Source organism: Hippocampus guttulatus, chromosome 9, assembly GCF_054856545.1.
Source record: "Hippocampus guttulatus isolate MCC_2025c chromosome 9, RoL_Hgut_1.0, whole genome shotgun sequence".
In the NCBI taxonomy this organism is placed as follows: domain Eukaryota; kingdom Metazoa; phylum Chordata; class Actinopteri; order Syngnathiformes; family Syngnathidae; genus Hippocampus; species Hippocampus guttulatus.
Window position 1 is genome coordinate 7,151,412 of NC_141269.1, and position 20,593 is coordinate 7,172,004.

A 20,593-nucleotide genomic window follows, 5' to 3' on the forward strand; every position below is an offset into this window, starting at 1 on the left:
ACACACACACACACACACATGCACACTTACAGGCGGACAGAAAAGATAAACTGGGACACCCCTGGGTTGCACCAGTGCTGCTTGGAGCCCCAGAAAAACAGGCCTATTGGATAAAAAGGGGTGCTACCACCGGATTAAAAAAGGGTTAACGTTTAACTGAACGGATGTCTTGAAAAGAATGTGTGGCCGGATGAGATTAAAAGCAGTGCGAAATCCAGCCAGGTTTTCGAGGTGCTTTGAGGTGAGATGCATTACCGTTGCTATGGTTTCACTTTGTGCTGTGAGTTTTTGGATAGGCAAAATAGTCTTCAAGCACTGGTTGCACACTGATATGAAGCTTCCCTATCATGAGCTTTTCTAGTGATTTAAAAAAAACTTTTCAAGTTATGATCACTGCCCAGGTAATTGTTGTCCTCTTGGCTTTAACCTTTTTTGAGTATGGGCGGGGCAATTATTACGTTGTTTTTTTTCCCCACCCCCTCCCTAAGTCTTGGTGCTGTAGAAGTGTTTATCCAGAGCTGGAATAATTTCTTTGACGCCGTAGACAGAGTTCCTCTAAGATTAAAAAAAATAACAGCAGGCAGTCAGTTGCTTTTTTTAGTATGAATAGTTTTTAAATCTTGCCTGTCTCTTGATCACTTTTGATTCTATCCGTATTCAAATCTGGGAAGCGTTTATTTAAAGTGAATGATGCAAATGTGAAACGTTCTTGGCTTTCAAGGAGGAAATGAGATTACTAACAGAAGATGTAAAAAAGGTTGCATTCTCCATTTTATTTTTGACATTATTGTCATTTCTAGATGCCATGTTTCACGTACTAGGTTGAGACAAGAAACCTCATTTTGAACATTTGGGGTTCAGTTGCTATGATTATGACCATTCATGTCATCAAAGAAAAGAATCGGCATGACGTCTGATTGCTTCATTCAAAATCGTTGCTACGAAACGGGAAGGGCGCCGGGGGGCCTACTTGTTGATTGCAGAGATGAGCTCCTCAAGGCGTCGTGTATCGGCAGCGGTGGCGTTGTCCAGCTTGGTGAGACCATCCATTCGCTTCAGAATCATCTCCAGCATGTCGCTGATCTTCCGCAGCACACCGCGTGACTCCACACCTCCGAGCACTGAGCAGACACAGAACCGTGAAGATCCAAAAGCGGGTTAAAAAGGAAAGAAGACAACACCGGAGCCCCCTGCTTATTTGAGTTGTTAACCATGCCGATCTAATAGCCACAATTGTCATTTCCTGCGCCCGCAGCAAAAACTGAATCCTGCCCCGCAGGTGTATTGTCATAACATGTCATCAAATGGCCATTGTCCACACCACACACACCCAAGTGTGATATCTGAATATGAGCGTACAGTTCTCCTTTGATACAAAGATGAGGCTTGTGTGAGTTATGAAGCGCCAGGAATTAATTACGTGGAGGCTCTGTGTGCAAAAGCCAATTATATCCATCACCTCACATTGCACAGCGGGGGCACTCTATTGAGTGTGCGGAGGGTCCTTCTATGTAGTTATGGGGGCATACTGGGATAAATGCTCTGGTTCCTGGGATTGAAGAGTGGAGTCTTGGCACAAGTAGTGTTTGGAAGACAGCATGGGATTAAAAAAAAAAAAAAAGGTGTTGAAAATCCGCTTTAGGGCAGTTGCATTGTGGCAATGGTTCAAGGTCATTGGGGCTATAATTTAAACCATAATTGGGGAGAACGGAAAGGCTGCAGACACCAACTGAGCACCTTTTGCAATGGAACCTAAAAAAAACATCTCTTTGTAGATATTCTTGTTGATCATTTGAAAAAACAGTTTGGCATTGTAACATTAGTCCTCGAACCTTTTAGACACGTCTTGTACGACTAGGCAGCAATTGTGCATAAAATATTATTCCGAGCCACTCTCAACAGGTTGCAGGACCCCTACATAAAATTTTGATTTATACTAATAAATCATGTCAAATCAAGGCCTGCATATTCTTAATGGAGATGCTGACAGGAAACTTAAGTGGCACAGATTCACAAAACGAGGAACCAAATTAAAGTGAGCTCTTGTAACAAATATTTAGGGTGAGGCATTTTGAGTGGGCGTGATCTTTCAGAGCTTGAGAGATTTATTGGTCGTACTTTTTTTTTTTTTTGCCTTGAGTTGCAATAATAATAATAATCACATACCGTATGTGGCGGTTCATCATGAACATTTCCGTGTTTAAATTGCTTTTCTTAATGGATGCACGCATCAATAAAAGATTTTTCCCCTGCAGTTCTAATTTTGCTAGAATGTCACCTTTAACCACCAGAAAATGATTGGGGAAAAAAAATGAAATTAGATGGAAGGTTTTGATGTCCCACTTCACACCAATTAATCAAATGTTTAATTAAAGCAGCACTGCGAGGTGTTTGCATTTCAATCGGGGACCAATCTGCTAGTTTGTAGAAAATGTAGAATATTTTAGGGGTTGCGAGCTGCTGGCATTCTATCGTATGTCCTTGTTTGCCTGGATTCAAATAAGTCTGCCTGCATGCACACACACAGATGCAGTGTCCTGCTTTGTCCACCATGTTGGATTGAATATTGAGAGCCTCTGCACATTGCATCGCTCCGGAGGCCTGAAATGTGTGAACGGGACACTTTTAGTGTGTCGAAATGGGCGACTCACGTGAGAAGAGCTGTTTATATATGCGCATGTTACCGTCTGCATCATTCTTAGTTCGTAAAGTCAACACAATGGGAGTATCAACATTATCCTAGAGTCCTTGGGTCCTAAGAAAGACGCTCTGGAAATGGAAGATGTTATTTTTATTATTAATAATATTATTGGCTGCAAGGCAAATCATTACCAAGTCCATTTGTTTTTCTGCATTTATGTCTGCTTGACCTTGTGGAAATAACAGAACAGGACTAAACAACACCCCCCCCCCCAAAAAAAAAAATTATGATCCAACCCTGAAGCTTAGCTATTTGCCGCAAACTTGAAAACACCCTTTGTCGAAGTTGATCAAAAATAGACAACGGAGCAACAAAAGGAAAAGACTTGGATTTGGTTGAGTACTGAGTGGGCGTGTGAAAGTTGGGATGGGCAAAACAGATGAATTGATCATTGAATTGATTGTGTTGATTGAAATGTTGACCACATTGTCCCAAAGCAACTGAGCTAAAATGGAGCGCATAACTTTGCCGCTACCAATGTTATTCCACTGGCATGGGCTTTTCTCAGATCCCAGGATTGAGTTCATCCTTATTCATCATTGTTTCTAAATTTGAGAAGGTTAATTCGGTGACTAATTATCGTTTGTGTAAAGGGTTGGTGTGCATATTTATTTGCGCCGTGTGTGATGTCACATCTGATTGACCTCATGCGTCACTTAGGTTAGTGCGGTCGCTAATAAGATTGATGATTCTAGAGCGAAGGTGGTTTTTGCTTTAGATGATTTAACCACACAATAGCGTCATTTCTGTAACATGGGTTTCTCATTCTGTACATGAAGATGTGCGATTGAAGTGATGTGTGACATATCCTGTGTTATGGGGGGATTAAACATTTGAAGATAAAATGCTATTGGTGTCAGGGCTTCGCCCCCCCCCCCCCCCCGGGAAGAGCCAGGGTTCACTGTGCAGGTACGACACATGATCTTAACTGATAGGGGGAAGATGGGCATCCGTTTTAAGGAGCTCTTAATTTTTCTTAAAAGGATGATTCACGAGGCGACTAATTAATTTAGTGGGATTGTTAATTTTCCTATACAGTCAATTAAGATCATGCAGTGAAATGCCCATTGCTAGTTTTGAGTACAGTGTGTGTCCTTCCTCACAAATTCAAGGCTGTGTATGCTCCAAAATGTGCGTTCATATATTACACACACACACACACACACACACACACACACACACCGGTATATGAAGGCAAAGCAGGAAAAAGGGGCAGAGGTGACAGAAAGTGCAAAGTCAAACAAATTCTGTTGAAACACTAAATCCTTTTCAGAGGTGTTTATTTTTAGATTCGCCAAGGGTACTGAATTGCCTTTACAGTTTAAAAATAGTCAGCAAATGCTACGCAGTGCCCTAAAATATTTTGAAACATGAAATTTAAGGAGGAGGAAAAAAATAAAATAAAATCTAAGTGACAGATGAGTGATGTGGCACTTTGAAGAAAAGCTTCCACTGTCGCAGCGCCTTGCACAATCTTTGAAAAAAAAAGCCGAATCTTCTTGAAGCAAACATCCAAACATTTGGAAGCTCGGAGCGTCAACCTGTGAGTGACTGACTCTTACCTAGTGCGTATGCATACACACCCACACACATACCCCAACAGCATGGTGTTTTGATCGGCCGCGGGCGTTTTTGCATATTTATGCGACGTGAAAGCTGTTTGAGAGGTGATGAATACTGACAGGACCGCCTGCTCGACAGGAGTCGACGCCTCCAAATTAACCGCCCAGCGACGTCATTTTGTCTGCAACTTCCAGCTGTGAATCAGAGGAGGCGGCTGTACGTCTGCTAAAGCCCTTTCTCGATTCCCATTATTCATTGACAGCTCTGAGAATAGTCATTGCAGCCCCGTGCATCATGCGGGAAACATTCTACAACAGACTGTAAATGTATTTGAACGACAAAAATTGCAGTCAGAGAAAATACTGCACATTTTTGTGTGCCATGTGCCTTTAAGAGGCTAGTGTTGGCATCCGCCTGCAAGTATCTGGATGTGAGCTGTGGCCAAGAGCAGCGCCTGTACGAGCCTTTTATTGGTCTCCTGGCATTCAATAAGCGGCTGAAAAGTTCACCGGCAACTATGGCTCTCCTCTTCAGAAATCGAGCGAATTTCGTAAAATAGTGACACAGACAAGATTGAAAGACTGGCACTTCTAAAGGGACAGATTCGGAACCAAATCGCAATCATGAGGTTTGTGGCACACATTCTCATACGTGGGTGATGTTTGGTTGGCTCGTCATTGATTCAATCGAGCAAAACATAAGCCCTAGCATGCTAGCCAACGTCAGCTCCACATCAAGCTATGAAGTTCAACGTCAGAGGAGCACCACGGTGCCGTTAGCCCGATGAAAGAAGTCAATTCATTAGCCAAGGATCAAGTCATCATCTGATCTTTCAGAAGTTTTATTTCGGAAACATCATCGCCTCACGCAAAATCTTTTCAACAGACACTTCACATATTCAACTACGTTATGCGAGAAGAAGGCACACGAGTCATCAAGCCATTTAGCCAATTTTCTTGATCATTCTGCTTTGGTCAAATAACATTAAAGGGTGTGTTAAAATCCCATAAGCTTTTGACAGCTCCACGTTTGTGTTATGTCAAGGCGTATACCGTCAACCCATAAAAATGACAGATTACACAATTACAACAGGAATTTATGCAGCAGACAGACAACATTCCACAAACAAATTTGAGACATCGCTACGGTGCCAACGATGAAGCGAGATATAGTGAGGGAACCCTATCAAGGGCACACACCTTTCATGTGTCTTCTTTACATGGAGTGAACCAAGACAATCCTAAGAACAACTCTTGTCGCGGCACGCAGAGACTTAATGGCCCGACCGCCGCTGCAATCTCCACAGCAACGCATCTCATCTGCACACCAACACAATTACCACAAATTGCATTCACTTTAATTATGATGGCGCAGGAGCTCCACTGTTCATTAGCTAAAGAACAGCAGGAGTGGGTGACTATGTTACTCTTTTTTTATTTTTATTTTTTTTACTTTATTTGCTGCACAAATGGTTTCAGGCAAATGAAAATGTCACCATTAACGCCTGCACTCGTTGAAAAACACATGCGGGACTCTAATAGACGATATCAAAGACCAATCACAAGGGAAGGATCAGTGATAAAATGGTGACCGGTTGGTCATGATTACGTACATAGTTTGCTATTGCGGCATCCTATTTTCAGTTCTTAATTCAGTATTTTAGTTTAGAATTTAGGGGATCTTCGATGCCCATAGATCACTTTTTCGGGTCCATTTTATGTATTTGTAAACTTGGTGTCTGGTTTCTGATGAAATATCCATCCATTTTCTGATCCGCTTAATCCTCACAAGGGTCGTGGGGGGTGCGGAAGCCTATACCAGCCGTCTTCAGGCAGGAGGCGGGGGACACCCTGAACCGGTTGTCTGCCAATCGCAGGGCACACAGAGACGAACAACCATCCGCGCTCCCACTCACAGGGGGGACAGTTTGGAGTGTTCAATCAGCCTGCCATGCATGTTTTTGGAATGTGGGAGGAAACCGGAGTACCCGGAGAAAACCCACGCAGGCCCGGGGAAAACATACAAACTCGACACAGGAAGGCCGGAGCGGGAGCGGGGATCGAACCCACGACCTCTGCACTGTGAGGTCGACGTGCTAACCACCGGGCCGCCCTCTAATAAACAGTATTTAACAAAAGAAAAAACAACCCCAAAAAACCCCATCTCAGCCTATCATTCATCTTAACAATCCGTCCCCAAAATGTAGACGGGAAGAGATTTTTGTGTTGTAGAGTCATTGGTGAAAATCCCCAAAAAAATTGATTTTTTAATTAAGGCGAGTGTATTTAAACAGGACACATTTGATCTTCCTTCACCAAGTGAAGGAGGATAGGTGGTCATCCATTTACCGTACACACTAGATTATTACTGTGGGTCAGCATTATGTCACTGGGGGACCAACATTCCTTCATTCATCTGATCAAAGCGCACAAAGGGGGGAAAAGACTAACTAGGACTTGATTCATGATATCTTCCAGCCAGTCTCTCTATATTGTGGATTTTATTGTGGGTGGGGGTCTGGGACGTATCCCGTGAGGAACTTCAGTGCACTCGTCGACTGACTATCTGTCACAGGTGATTAACTCATTCACTCCCAAAGACGTTTTTAAACGTCTTTTCAGACTTGGTCTAGAATTAGCTGGTACTGAATGAGTTAACTCGTACAGTGCCAGATGGAATTTTAAACAAACACAGTAGACGTCCAGCTTTAGAGAGGAGGAGGGAAACGCAGACGGACGTTTGCAAACGCACGCAATCCAGTAATGTATGAACAATGCCCTCCTGACTGTTTGCAAGCTGCTCCTATTTATGCACACCACACACCCTCTTGAGCCAAGCCGACAGGCCTGAGGGACACGAGCCTTGACCCTCATTAGCATCGTCCACCATCTAGTGAGGTTGACGTCTTTCGACTTAGCGCCTCTCGCCACAATGGCGCTGACAGAAGCGGAGCTGCTGGGGGCCACCTTCCATCAAAGACCACATCAATGCACGGTTAGCGCTGACAACTTGGGCTGTTTCCAGGAAAAAAAAAATCACTCCCTTTTGCATCGTTGAAGCTAATGGAGGTCTTTGTTCTGAAGGACATTTGAATAAGAATAGCATCGGTCGTTACCATGGCAACCCCAAATCACTCCCTTTCACCTGGGTGTTATATAGCGTTAACGATTCCATGTGCAGTATTTTCTTATGTTCAGCAGAACGCCTTTTATCAATCAATGAAATTGGATCGCAAGAGGAAGGGAGCTGAAGGACGGACAATCGGCTTCAAATAAAAGGATTTTAAATGGCCAACCGTGTGTACGTTTGAAATAGCACATTAGCCCCGAAAGCCAGTTTCGTATTTATTGTGATCACGAAATAGAAGCAATGTCTGTTGCAGTGCATGTTTAATCAATGGCAATGCTTTGCATGGTTTATTTATTTTTTTGTCTCCTTGCTGCAATACCGATTGTCATCGGATCTACTGCAGATAATGTGATAATGTCAGAGTCCAAATGTTCCCTTCAATGTGAACATATTTCCTGCATCTGGCAACTCCATTTATCATTCACGCTTACGACAACACACTTTGTCCAAGACACTCCAATCCAAATGAATAATAAACATTGACCAAAAGCTACATCGGCTCACCGGAATTCAATGCATGGATTTAATCCGTTGTTTTCATGCTTTGTCTCCATTTCCAGTCTAACTGGTGTGAGCGTGAAATTCCTTCAGAATCTTCATCTAATCTTGCACTCATTCCTGCCACCCGTCCTGAGTGTTGGTCTGAGGTAAAAATTAATTCTCATCTGTCCGAGCTTTGCCCTCTGTAAGGGAACTTGGGTGAAACCCACACGTTATGTGTGGTTTGGTGTCTTTTTTTTTCCCCACTCTGTGGCGCACTTCAGAGCTCAGGCACACCCGCTCATGCGATTGATGACGGAATTTGTGGCGCCACTGCCAAGACAAAATGACATATGTTATTGTTGGGAAAACAGCTCCTGGTGTATTTCATCTGCTGTGATTGACATGCAACTGCAATACAATGCACATGCTCATTCAATCCCACGCTACGGTGAATTATTTATCAATTCCCTTGTGCTGAGCATGGTGTTCTTGTGAAATATTGATGATCAGTTACAAGACAGTGGCAAGTATTGGACTTGTGTCCTTCTATGGTCAAAGAATATGAATATATATATATATATACAGTATATACTGTATATATACACACACACAATGTAATATTTTTTTTACTTTGTGTGTTGTTGTATGCTCCCTGATCTTAAGGAAAGGTTGACGAGGTTCTATCGGAATGCATCAACGGCAGCAGTTCCCTCCTCTTGCTCTTCACTTTGCTTTGGAACGGAATCTGCATCAAGATCATATCGATGATTTTCAATCACAGAATGTCAAAGAGGCTTTGCTGTATTCGCTGTTTGCGTTCACGTTTGGGGGTTCTCCTCCACGGTGCTTCAATTGCTCCATTGCGAGTTTCAGAAGCGTTCTGTTTACCATACGACGCTACCGAATTGCTGAGCCAGTCATTTTCCATCTGGTGTTGTGCATCAGCCACGGACAAGACGGATTTAATATTAAGTCTATCATATTTTTTTTTCTTTTCCGAGTGGACATGCAATGAAGATTTGAACTTTGTACTCGTCCACAGCTTCTTGACATCAGCAGATGTTTGACAGGTGGCTTGTAGCAAAGCTGTTGCGATGATAACAATGGTCGCAAGATTGTCGGACGCACTAGAGGGTGTGACATGCGAGTGAAGTGTTTACTCTGTGCAGCAGATGGAAGACAATTGATGAGTGGAGGGGAAAACGAGGGATGCCGAGAAGCTGAATTTCGAGCGACTGGATGGTGAGAGCAGTGTGCATTTGAGATTTGGGCCCACACGCATCTCCATTTAGATTGGCATCCCGGTGGCTTTTAAATTGGTTTAAAAAAAAACAACAACATTGTTGGTGCTTTAAACTGAGTTCTCTATTATTTTCTTTGCAATCACTTCTGACATTGTCATCTACTCTTGGTGCTGACAAAATACCAGTTGTTTGCACTCTTGTCACAGCTTCCATTGTTGTTTTCCAGGGCAGTGTGACTGAAATAAAAGCACAAAAAGCGGCATTTTGGAAGAGACAAACCTTTCTGACACTGGGCAGCGCATTTCACTTCGGAATGACTTGATGGGGATTTCGAGACAGCCTGATGGAGCCAAGCTGCTCCCCAGAACATGTCAGACCCCACCCCAAGCGTCACTGTCGGCACAGTGTTCTTTTCTTTGCATGCTTCATATTTTGCGTTCGTAAAAAGAGCTGATGCGACTTGCCAAAAAGCTCCAGTTTTTTTGTCTTTGTCCAAAAGACATTCCCCCCGGTAGCTTTGTGACTTGTCAATACATTCTGGCAAATTCTCAACTCAACTCAACTGTATTTATGGAGCACTTTCAAACAGCCATTGCTGCATACAAAGTGTTGTACATGGAGCAACTAACATATATACAACAATAAAGCTATAAATCAGTAACAAAGATGGTAGAAGGCACCAAACAGTAAAACTAAGATCAGAATTCTCATCTTCGTTTCAAGTTATTTCGGTGACTTAGTGGGTTTTTGTTTCTTAACAAAAGGGTACCTCCTCACTGGACCACATTAACTTCTGTAAACACGATGTTGCGCGGGACGTCGTCTCTTCTTCTGCACATGCGAGTCACTTTGGGGACGCAATGGGTTCACACACCAGGCAGACGCGAGCCGCATTAATATGTTATTTTAACGCTTACACGCAAAAAGAAATTTGATTTCACCACAAAATCTGAATTGAACATTAAGGCATGCGGTTGGAACCGAGCAACATAGTGTTCCAAACAACTCCAGTAATATAGCATAGGCTTTCACGGGTAACTAAAGGCTGGTGTGAGAAATCCAAGCATGAGTTAGCGTGAATAAATCATGTTAGTGGCAGTGACTTGGCTTGGTGGCACTGTTAATGCCAGACGTGATATTCACATCATCCCAAATTGTTCCGCTGGCTTAGAAAGCTACGGTGCTATTTCCGGAAATGCTCCATGGAGGAAGTAAAAATGTCTCTCAGGGCACATGTGGGGAAAACAAAGCGCGAGAGTGGTTGGGGGAGGGGAGTTGCTGTAATATAACTTAGCGCTGCTCACTTTGCATCTTTCACACTTCAATAGGCTTGTCTTTGATTTTTGCCGCATGCTGCAGCATGAAGATGTTCAGTCTTATTCGTTTATCTCTTCATCTTTCTTTCCCTCCCTGTTATTTTTCCCCCATCCACCTCTCTGGGTCGGTGGCTTTAAGGGCTCCAAAAGTCTGTCGTACTCACGAAAGATAAAACAATGCAAATATGCTTGTGATGAACAGAAAGGAGCTGGTTCTTATCCATTTGTTTTTGTTGCACGTGTATGTGTGCATCATCCAGTCAGATTTTGATTTTGAAGTGAATCATAAATTCTAGCTTTTACACTTCCAAACTCCAAACTTTTTGGGGCTTGTCCCTGCTGTATTTGTGTTGACATTGCAAATAATACAAACTAGAGCAGGGTTTTTTTTTAATTTGATTTTATTTTTTTGCCCAAGCGGACATGATGCCATCAATGTACGAACGTGTGGTTTTCAGCAGGACAGAAGGACAAGCTGCGAGTGTGACTTTATCTAGATCGGGGAAAATAACCGGTTTACTGCAGAGCGGACGATGAGCAAGTGACATGCGAGACGATAGAGGGAAGGTCACATTTCGACAGCAGATTACAGTCTACTTAAACAGTCACCTTCAGAGATCACATAACCATAATACCGTATAATGTGCTGTGGAGAAAGTTCTCATTCACGCGTAATGAGACTTGGGTCAGAACAATGGCTCTGACAACTCCGAAATTGGGTCAGCTTTCTCATTAATATGTACTGGAGTTAAGAGTTGGCTAAAGTAGCGCAAAGCTGTGAGGGGCAATTACGAATGTGGATGGCGAGGCTGTACTGGAGCAGTATGGACTGGTGGAGTGGTCATTGTTGGACGATATACACGACAACCTTGTCAATCCACAACTTTTCACAATGGGAGTAATCTGTGTTTTCCTGCATATGCCATGAGATCCATCATTCAAAATATACTTCTACTTCACAGCACATATCTCCAAGTTACTTTGTTCTGAAAATGAGCAAAGACACAAAACTCAGTGATGACAGGCACCTATTGTCCTGGTTTGATGAAAAAAATATTTTTTTTGCACACCGAAAAAGAGTCTCATAAATGCATGATTGTCAAATTTAGCCGGATAAATTAGCCATTACTGAATTAGAAATGCTAAATTTGTAGTGACCGCAGTGGATTCCAACAGTCACCCATCCCCAATAGCTTCTACAGTAATCGCAGACACAAAAACGATTGCTTATGTATCTAGAATTAGTGTTCAGTCGATTCAAGAAAAAAAAATGTTGCAGTGGCTGACATACAGTCAATGGAGGGTAATCCACAGTAACCACTGTTGCCTTCCACAGTGGTGAGTGGCCTTTAAACTGCTGACACACACACACGCACGCAGGCAGGCATGCACGCACACCTGGCAGAACTGCCACTGACATTGACGGGTCAAAACGGAGCTTGTTTTAATCTGCGTTCATAAAAAGCAATCTGTTTTGTCATGTTTAATCACCAAGTCGGCGCTTCACGATATTTCATTTGTGCCGATGTAAAAATGGCTCACTCAACAGCTGTTTGGTTGCCCGCCAAAACCAACTGTTCAGAAACATTATCTCCTTCTCCAATGCTAAAACTTCTCTCCTCAATATTTGTCCAGCGCTCTCAACCTCTTCCTAATGTCTTGGCATGGCTGATTATGTCAATGTGCGGAGGTTTACCAGACTTTTGGCAGTCATTGAGTTACCCTTCTATCTCCTTCAAAACATCAAAGCTGCCGTACAAGAACAAATGTGCTCAATTAGATTTTAACTACAAAGCCAGGCGCATTGACCGTGCGCTCTTGGCCTTTTATTCCGTTTATTTATTTATTTATTGAGCAACAGCACAGGCTAATTGATTCGACCAACCTCAAAAAGGCAAAGTGGGAAACGATGCTGTATTGGTCTTTGAACAACTTTGCATTTTAGAGCCTAAAAAAAAAAAAAATACTGTGTCTGAAAGACAACTGCAAACAATGACTTTGTTACAAAATCGGAAAAACACACATTATCGAGCCAGTTTAATCAACAACGCAATTTTGCAGCTTCCGAATCGTTTAAATCCTCATTTGGAAAGAGTCACAAGAAGGAGTCATGCCATATCACAAAACAAAACTCCTTTCAACTGCATTTTCTTGTGTCCTTTTGGCAAATTGAAAGATACCGTAATGTTATTCGGGTTGATCAAATAATGCATATCCAATTCCCGCGTACATGAGGAGGGTTACTTAACTTTTAGTTTTACTCTTTACGCTCTCGATTTTCTGTAACTCATTTATGTTTGTTTGCCTCTTCCAATTCCATCACTTCAAACTTCATTTTGTGCTAGCAGCAATTTAGCGCCCACCATTTGTCATTTCTATTTTGGATGATAAACTGTGTTTCCAAACAAAGAGAAAAATGACAAGCATCCTACTCAATCTTAGCGATTGACAGCATTTCACTTCAGTAGCACCATGCTGTCTTTAATAAAAATAAAGAAACGTAACTCAGTTTTTTCCCCCACTCCTCCACCAACGCAGGTCATGCTTGTAAAATGATTCTAGCAGTGCTTTCAGTGGGATTTGCAGTCATCATCAGCAACAAATCTGCCAGATACGCAAGTCAGTAGCTTGCGGGCCAATTAAGACGGCGGAGTGCGGAACATGTTTTTTTCCTTTTTGTGTGTGTGTGTGTGTTTCAATGCAGACAAACTCAAAAGTCCAGCTAATTTCAGTGGCATTTGTGTAGCTGTTTAAAACTCATTAACACTTTCTATTAAGCAGCAGATAGACCAAAGCTGATGTTGACATTCAAGATGAGCAGTTGAATTGAAGTGTAACTGACAAGGTTGGGTTATAATCAGTCAGGTCCATCTTTACTAGCCCAATTTGGTTGCCAAAGGGTGAAATATACAGAAGATTGTATTTTGTCGTTTTGTATGTTCCGTGCAGCACATTTCATGTTTCATGCTCCCATTCAAGCAGAAAAGAACAAGTGCAAGCCAACACACACTAACCCATGAGCATGTAGGCCCTCGGTGGGTGGGGTTATCCAGAAGCACACGTACACGCACGAACGCGAACACCCGCGCGCGCACACACACAGACGGTCCCTAGGCTATGAGTGCACTGATAAAGTGTACTCCCACAGTGACTTGCGATGCACCTTACACCAGCGACGTGTGGAAGATTGTCATGCCACATTTGTTCTACATGAAGTGATGTGGAGGAAACATCACTGCAGGGAGTTTGTGACGGAGATGAACTGCCAGTTTGAGAGAAAAAAACACACACACACACACATGAAAGCAGGCTACAGATTAGGGCAGCACGATGTGCTCGACTGGTTTACTGCATGACAATGTTCGGGGGTGGGGGTGGGGGGACCTAAACAGCAAACTAAAAGGCACACTGTTGAGACAGGACCTCTGCCAAAGTTGAAAGACTGTGGTTAACAACGCAAAGGATTTCTGTCATTGTTCCATGGAGAAAAATGTGTGTTTGTAAAGAAAAATAATACCAAGGCCCTCTTCCAAGTCCCAAGGGGATTTCATGAAACAAGCAAACACTCTTTGTTTCAAATGCTAAAAGGTAACCAACCAATACCGGAAAAAAAAGGTGTGACAATACCCCACTGTTGGCTTTATCATGTCAAGCACGGTTTACATGATTTTTGGGAGGGGGCCGGTGTCTGACGATGATGCGCTCACCTCTGCTGAATAAGCGTTAGCATTAAGCTATCAGATTGAAAGCTATTTCTGTTTTAAGTACATCAGGTGTATTTCTCTTTGATTTGTATTTAGTTTGACAGAAAACATCAACTGGGAATGGCACTCAACAGCTTGAAGTCTTCTTTTGAAGAATTGTTTGCCATTTGCTCAAGTGCTAATTGTGACGCAAGTTCAGTTCACTGCCAGCATACAGCCCTCTTAGCTTAGCTTAGCTTGAACTTGCAAGTCAGTTAGCGCAAAACGAACCATATGACGGCGCATACCTCCAACAACTCTTAAGTTAGGTTTGAACTTCATATTTTGTTCCATCTTTCCAGCAGTCCCTTACTCATACACCATTGTCCTGCCTCCAAATTGCCGGGTCCACTTTGTCTGTGCTGTTTATACCGAACAACAAACCAAACAAAAATCTGAAAAAATATGAAACTAACAAGGACAAAACTCCTGCCAACATGCTTGGCGAAGGTAAATGACAACCTATCTGCAGCTGGTAAATGAGTAAGCTCATTGTGTGGGTCTTCTTAGGACATAGATGAGCAAAGCTTTGGGGCACTCGTGCCAATGTAAAACGTAGGCATGAGTCTTCCTCTGACTAATGTGAAGAACTAAAGCACTACAGGACAGTTTAAAGCAAGTCTGATCCAAGCACGGCAACATTTCCAAACACAATGTTCAGTTCTGGGCCATCTATTCCCCATTTTGTAAATGAGAGCAGCATCCTAAAGCCGTTGGCTACTAGACCTGCGGAGTTCCAAATTAATAAAGGAAAGAATAAGCGAGAGGGGAGAATAAAATTAGATTCTCCTTCCCATCAGGGAGGCAGAGAGTTATCATGCCTTCGGTCTTCGAGCTAGAACAAACAGCGTCGCAAGAGTCAAGCTGAGGCGAAAAGGGACTGTCGTGGCTTCTTGTTATTATAATAAACTCACTCCATAGGGAGAGCCTTTGATCAAGCTAACGTCTCCCTTGTGCCGGATTCATTTTAATGCGGAGATAAAAGCGCACCTTTTATGCCGACTCCGTTTCATCTGTGGACTCTGGAAGAAATATGACCCCGAGAAATCTAATTCTCTCTCTTCATCAGATATGTGCACAAAAAACTCAGGCTGGCAATCCGTTTTACACTTGCACCTCATTCCCCAAACCACCATCACCGAACCCCGTGTCAGATCACAGCCTATGATGAGTTTGAGAGTTAGTGAGGAGAGACAGGGATTTGAGAAGATGGAAGCCGATAATCCAGGGAAGTGAGAGGTGGCAATGGGATTCAGCTAATACTCAAACAAGCGCTCGGCTTTGCAGAGCAGCTCACATTTCGGTGGTAAGCCCCCACACAAATGTAGGTTTTACTGTGCGAAGAGAGGGTTAAACCCCGGAGTCAAAATATCTCCTAGCATCATACGAGGTGGTAATGCTGCAAAATACTGCGAACGTATAGCAGACAGGTCACACTGTAAATTAGATCGTTGCTAATTAAATGCACTATTCTATCCGAATTTCAAGCGTAGAAGTTGGAAAACATGTCTTAGAGGACTTTCCCACAATTTAAATGAGTCCTTCAATAAAATCCGAGTACCGCGATTAAAGACCACAACAATGAAGAATTTACAGCACACTTATCACAGTCCCTAAACAGCAGCTCATTCCCACCGTCCCTCGACTGCAGGGTGTGCCAACATGAGCACAGGTTTGCGTTACCATGACTACCGAGTGTGAATCCCCGGAGAAACGCGGCTGCCGGAAGTCGTCGAGCGGCGCAGCCAACCGTGTGTATGAATGGCGAGGCTGACCCAGAGCAAGAGGAGTCTCGTCAACTTCACCTAATTTTATTCATCGGGCACATAGCAATTAAAATGTATTTGGATAGTTGGACTTCTGTACTAGCACAGAGCAAGGTCAGCTGACGTGAGACTCTGGGCAGGAGTGTCGGAATGGAGCAGCTAAGAGATGTGTGGGCGGGACTATTTGGAGATTTGAAAACAAATTAAATCTTTAAATGGGACGCTCAAGTGCACAAGCAGCCAGTGGAGAGAGGTCTTCCGGTACAATGTTTAAGAAGCAACTTTCCAAACAGCTGTCAAATTTTGAAAAGGATGACACCTAATCTGGAATGTACACAACAGTGGAGAAAATAAAATACAACGGGTAAACAATGACATCTCTGAGCTTAGAGCAAATCCCAAAAGCAAACATGAGTCATAAATCGGTGTAAAATGAAGGCGCTTAGCATTAAAAAAAATGCAGAACGGTTTGGAAAAGTACGTAAGCTCCTTTGTATTACAAGGAAGACGTGACAAACATGACATACAAACACGGAGTGACCCCTGTGGGTGGTGAGCGAGGGCTTAATGAAAGGACCAGTTGTTTTTCAACGAGCAGATGGATCGGCCTCTGGGCCTGCGCCGTCTCAATCTTGTCCCACATTGCTGCCATCGCCCCTTTTTAACAGTCGTTTCCTGCCAGCTCATCACCAACTCGGATCAGCACACGCTTTGAATGGGCAGGGAGTCGCAAAAACCCACGTGGTCGATCTGCACAGGGGCAGGCATAAAAAGGCTGAACATAAAAAGCATCCTCCACGCTCAAAGGAAAACACGCTTTCCTGCAATATATGTTGCGGGGCATTATCGACGGGCACGACGCATGCCGAAAACCTTTGGGGATGCACTGACGGACGTTATGCAATTTTAATGGGCTCGCTCCAAATTCCTTCTCAGGCTGCACGGCACAAGGAGTTGATTAATCGAGCACGTGCACCGAATTCTTATCCTTAATTCACACAAACTTGCATTACCTACAGTTGTTACAAACACAGTAATCCCAAAGCAAATCCTCCCGTTTCATTATCTCTCAAACGCAGACACATAAACAGAGCAGATTTTAAAAAAAAAATATATATATATACATATATACACACACACACACACACGCACACACACACACACACACACACACACACACACACACACACACACACACACACACACACACACACACACACACACACACTCTGTCTGCACTACCTCAAGTCCATCACAGTGGAACCTCCAAAAGTGGAGCACAATTTTTCAGTGACACTGGTTGACTTCCATGTTCTAACTTTAAAACTATTCCCATTGGAAAAAAATAATTTCCACCGTCATGAAATTTGTTCAGTTCACCTAACTTCCATGCCTTCTCGCTCTCCTTTTTTATCTCCTGGCAGCCTGGAAGCCCTGTTGCGCCATAGTGTCTCTCCACAAGTCAGTTTTGGCGCCACGACAGTTCACCAGACACACTTATTAGAGCAATACGAACACAGTGCATTTATTTTTACCTTTGTGTCTCGCTGGATTTCTTGAAATTAAAACAAAATGTTCAAGATGTTAAAAATGATTATCATGTACCGCTCTTCAGTAATTCTACATCACATTCATGTTGAGTGTGGCACGAGCAAAAGGGGACAGGGAGCATTTTAAGCACTTGTACACACAGAAAGCTCATGTCGGTACCTTCTGTACGGATGGTGAAGGGGGAGTCCCCCAATCTCTTGGCTGAGAATTGCCCCCCTAGAGAAGTCATTAGAAAGCACAGGCTGAAGAAGCCTATTCCCACCACGAATATCCTGCAACACACAAAAGCGCGAGGAAAGGAGGGAAGTGTTAAAAGGAGTGAAGTGAGTTTCATGTGAGACAATAGGAAATTATGTGGGAAGGGGGGGGGCGCAAGCATAAGGAGCCAGGCGAGGCATTTCGAGGCAGGGAAATTGTAGTTGGGAGAATCTCGGCAAACAAAACAGGCAAATTATTTTGAGGTTAGGTTGGCAAGGCACCGATTGGCATGACAAGGCTAGTAGAAAAAGTGAAAAGCAGAACCATAACAATCAGACAAGGAGAAAAACACTCAAGTTACACAGTTTAAACACATGCGCTTAGAAAAAGGCAAAGGTCAAACAGGTCGCCTTCCTCCCCTTGTCTCATGAGTGTTGCGATGTCATAATGTGACGTCAGCTGCAAAACATAGTGACGTCGTACCATCATTCCTTTAGTATTAGCAAAATATTCCGATATCGGATTGTGACGTAATTATCATAACAGATACCATGGTTCTGGTTGGCAAAATAGAGATTCTCGAGCATGATATTGCTGGTGTGAATGGCAAAATATTCGATTATTGGAGGGCTCGCTAAATTTTTTGAAACCAAGCAACTCCTTGGCTACTGAATCATCCAAACGTCCTCAAATCATCTTGAATTATGTTATTATTGATAATGATATTCATCTAGGTCACCTGTGTCAAAGCCAAGGCCCGGGGGCCAGATCCAGCCCCCCACATCATTTTATGTGGCCCGCGGGAGAAAAGCATGTGTGTCAACAATCATGATTCTTGCTGAATTCTGTACAGAAATGTCAAATTGTCATGGGTAATAACGTTGAGATTTTGCACCGGCCCACTTTCGCAATAACTGCGAAGTGGCCCGCGACAAAAAATGAGTTTGACACCCCTGATCTAGATGAAGACACTGATCAAGTGATTTTTATTCTTATTTATTATTTTTTTTTTTACAATATTCATGATGTGTTTACATTTTCAAATGATCATTTCAACAATACTCCTACGAAATCACAGCGTGGCCAAAAACCCCCAACATTTTTTAATCTTATATTATGTGCTAAACCTCACATCCTCGCACGAAGGTGGCATCTCGTCTCTGTTGCAGCAGTAAAACTGGAAAATAAACTTCATCCCCTCTTTCTGTCTCGGTGGCATAAACCGGCGCATGGAGAAATAGTTGTCTTTTACAGGCAGTGTAAAAGGGGGCCTCGGAGTCTTAAAAACTAGGGCAGTAATGGGCTTCACGCAGTCTCAGCAGCATCAGCTGTTGTGCTTTGCATAAAATACATCTATTAGTGACACACGGCTACAGACTGCCTGGCTTTTGTGCAAAAAAAAAAAATTATAATGTTAAATGTGTGTTTCAGAAAAGCTCATGAGCGGGGGAAATTGAGACAGCCGCGTGTGCATTCTCCCTTGTTAAAACAACCCAGGGAGATTCATGTTTGACTTAAAAGAGAGTAAAGGCAGGTGTTTTGTGCCTGTGTAAATCCTGACCCAGTTAAGCTACTGTTGTCAAAAGGACAACGATCAAAGGGTTGTCTCAGTATGCCAAAAAGTCTTTGGCGAACTGCAGAGGGGGAAAATGTCTGATTTTCACCTGGTGGTCAAAACGGCAATCGGCTTTCGTGACTTACGAGGAAAGCCACTGTTTATGAATGCAAAAACTTAGTGCTGACGGATGTATGACAATTAATGCATTTCACTCCACAACTAATTTTAGCAGCGGATGAGAGAAAATGAATGTCATTCGTAATTTAGAGGTAGTCCTTCACAAGTGACCTTTTGTATTGAATAAATGAATGGACACAACAAAAGAATGAACGATTCATAAGTGCTCAGAGGTGACAAGTGTTGAGGAAATGCAAAAGTTTTGAATGGAAACAGTGGATATTAATGTGGCTTGTTAGGAAGAAATTCCCAGTGACAGCGATGAAGTCACAAAACTTACTGATCCGGCTCACCCAAAGGGATGAAGAAGACGCTGAATGACACATGAGGGAGAAGACTCTTGCTTTTACGAGCTTGATATTCTAAGGTAGGCCTAGTCATAAAAAATCCTTCAAGCAAGTGTTTATGTTCGCTGAAAATAAAAAAATTGTACAGCGTTATATTGATTGTTGGATGGAGAAGTGTGGTGGCACAGTGAGCAAGTGGGTCACGCGTCTGCCTCATGGGTCCGTCTGAGGTTCGGGGTTTGATTCATTTTGGGTGGAGTTTGCATGATCTCGCCGGGAACCTCCGCCATTCCAAAACATGCATGTTGAGTTGATTTCAGATTTAAGTGTCCATAGGTGCGGATGCGAGTGTGAATGTTGCTCGTCTACATGGCCCCAGTGATTGGCTGGCAATCAACCCAGGATGAGCCCCAGTGATACTGTACTCATACATGTAGGGCAGTGGTGTCCAAAGTACGGCACGGGGGCCATTTGCAACCCGCCATCCATTTTTCAGCAGTCCACGACATGACAAAAAAAAAAAGGCATTTGCCATGGGCCGCAAGATTAGTTAAAAAAAGGTGAAGGTGGGCAGAGTGAGAAGGAAGGTTGTCAGAAAAAAAGGGGCCATCATGACTAATACGTTTGTTTATATACTGTAGAACCTTTCTCTATAGTCAATGATACAAATAAACCATTTTTGATTACAAGGTTAACAATTTATCTTCAAACTACTGGAGCAAATAAAGATGATTCAATTTTAGAGGCAAAAATGGTTTCTTCCACATCTTGCTCTATGGCTGATTTATGAAGACATCACATTAATGATCCTCAAGTAACTGTTTGAAAAATGGTCACTTACTCCAGTTTGTTCATTTTTTGGGTTCTGGATGTGGAG

The 20,593-nt window shown here is 42.9% G+C and overlaps 1 protein-coding gene across 6 annotated transcripts in view; it reads right to left on the reverse strand.

Moving 5' to 3' along the window:
* Nucleotides 1–20,593, reverse strand: part of LOC147200116 (alpha-1,6-mannosylglycoprotein 6-beta-N-acetylglucosaminyltransferase B-like) — a 132,656-nt gene that overhangs the window by 61,349 nt on the left and 50,714 nt on the right. For 3 of the 6 annotated variants that reach the window (XR_015101731.1, XM_086119155.1, XM_086119154.1), the window contains exons 2-3: nucleotides 17,656–17,768; nucleotides 971–1,121 (exon numbers count right to left, since the gene is read on the reverse strand). Coding sequence is in view for 5 of the 6 variants with exons in the window: in XM_086119155.1 (XP_085975281.1) it covers nucleotides 971–1,121; nucleotides 17,656–17,768 (264 nt within the window). In the remaining variant the exon portion in view is untranslated. Of the gene's footprint in view, nucleotides 1–970; nucleotides 1,122–5,463; nucleotides 5,537–17,655; nucleotides 17,769–20,593 lie in introns of those variants that run through there. The other 3 variants (XM_086119158.1, XM_086119157.1, XM_086119156.1) reach the window with 2 other exon arrangements.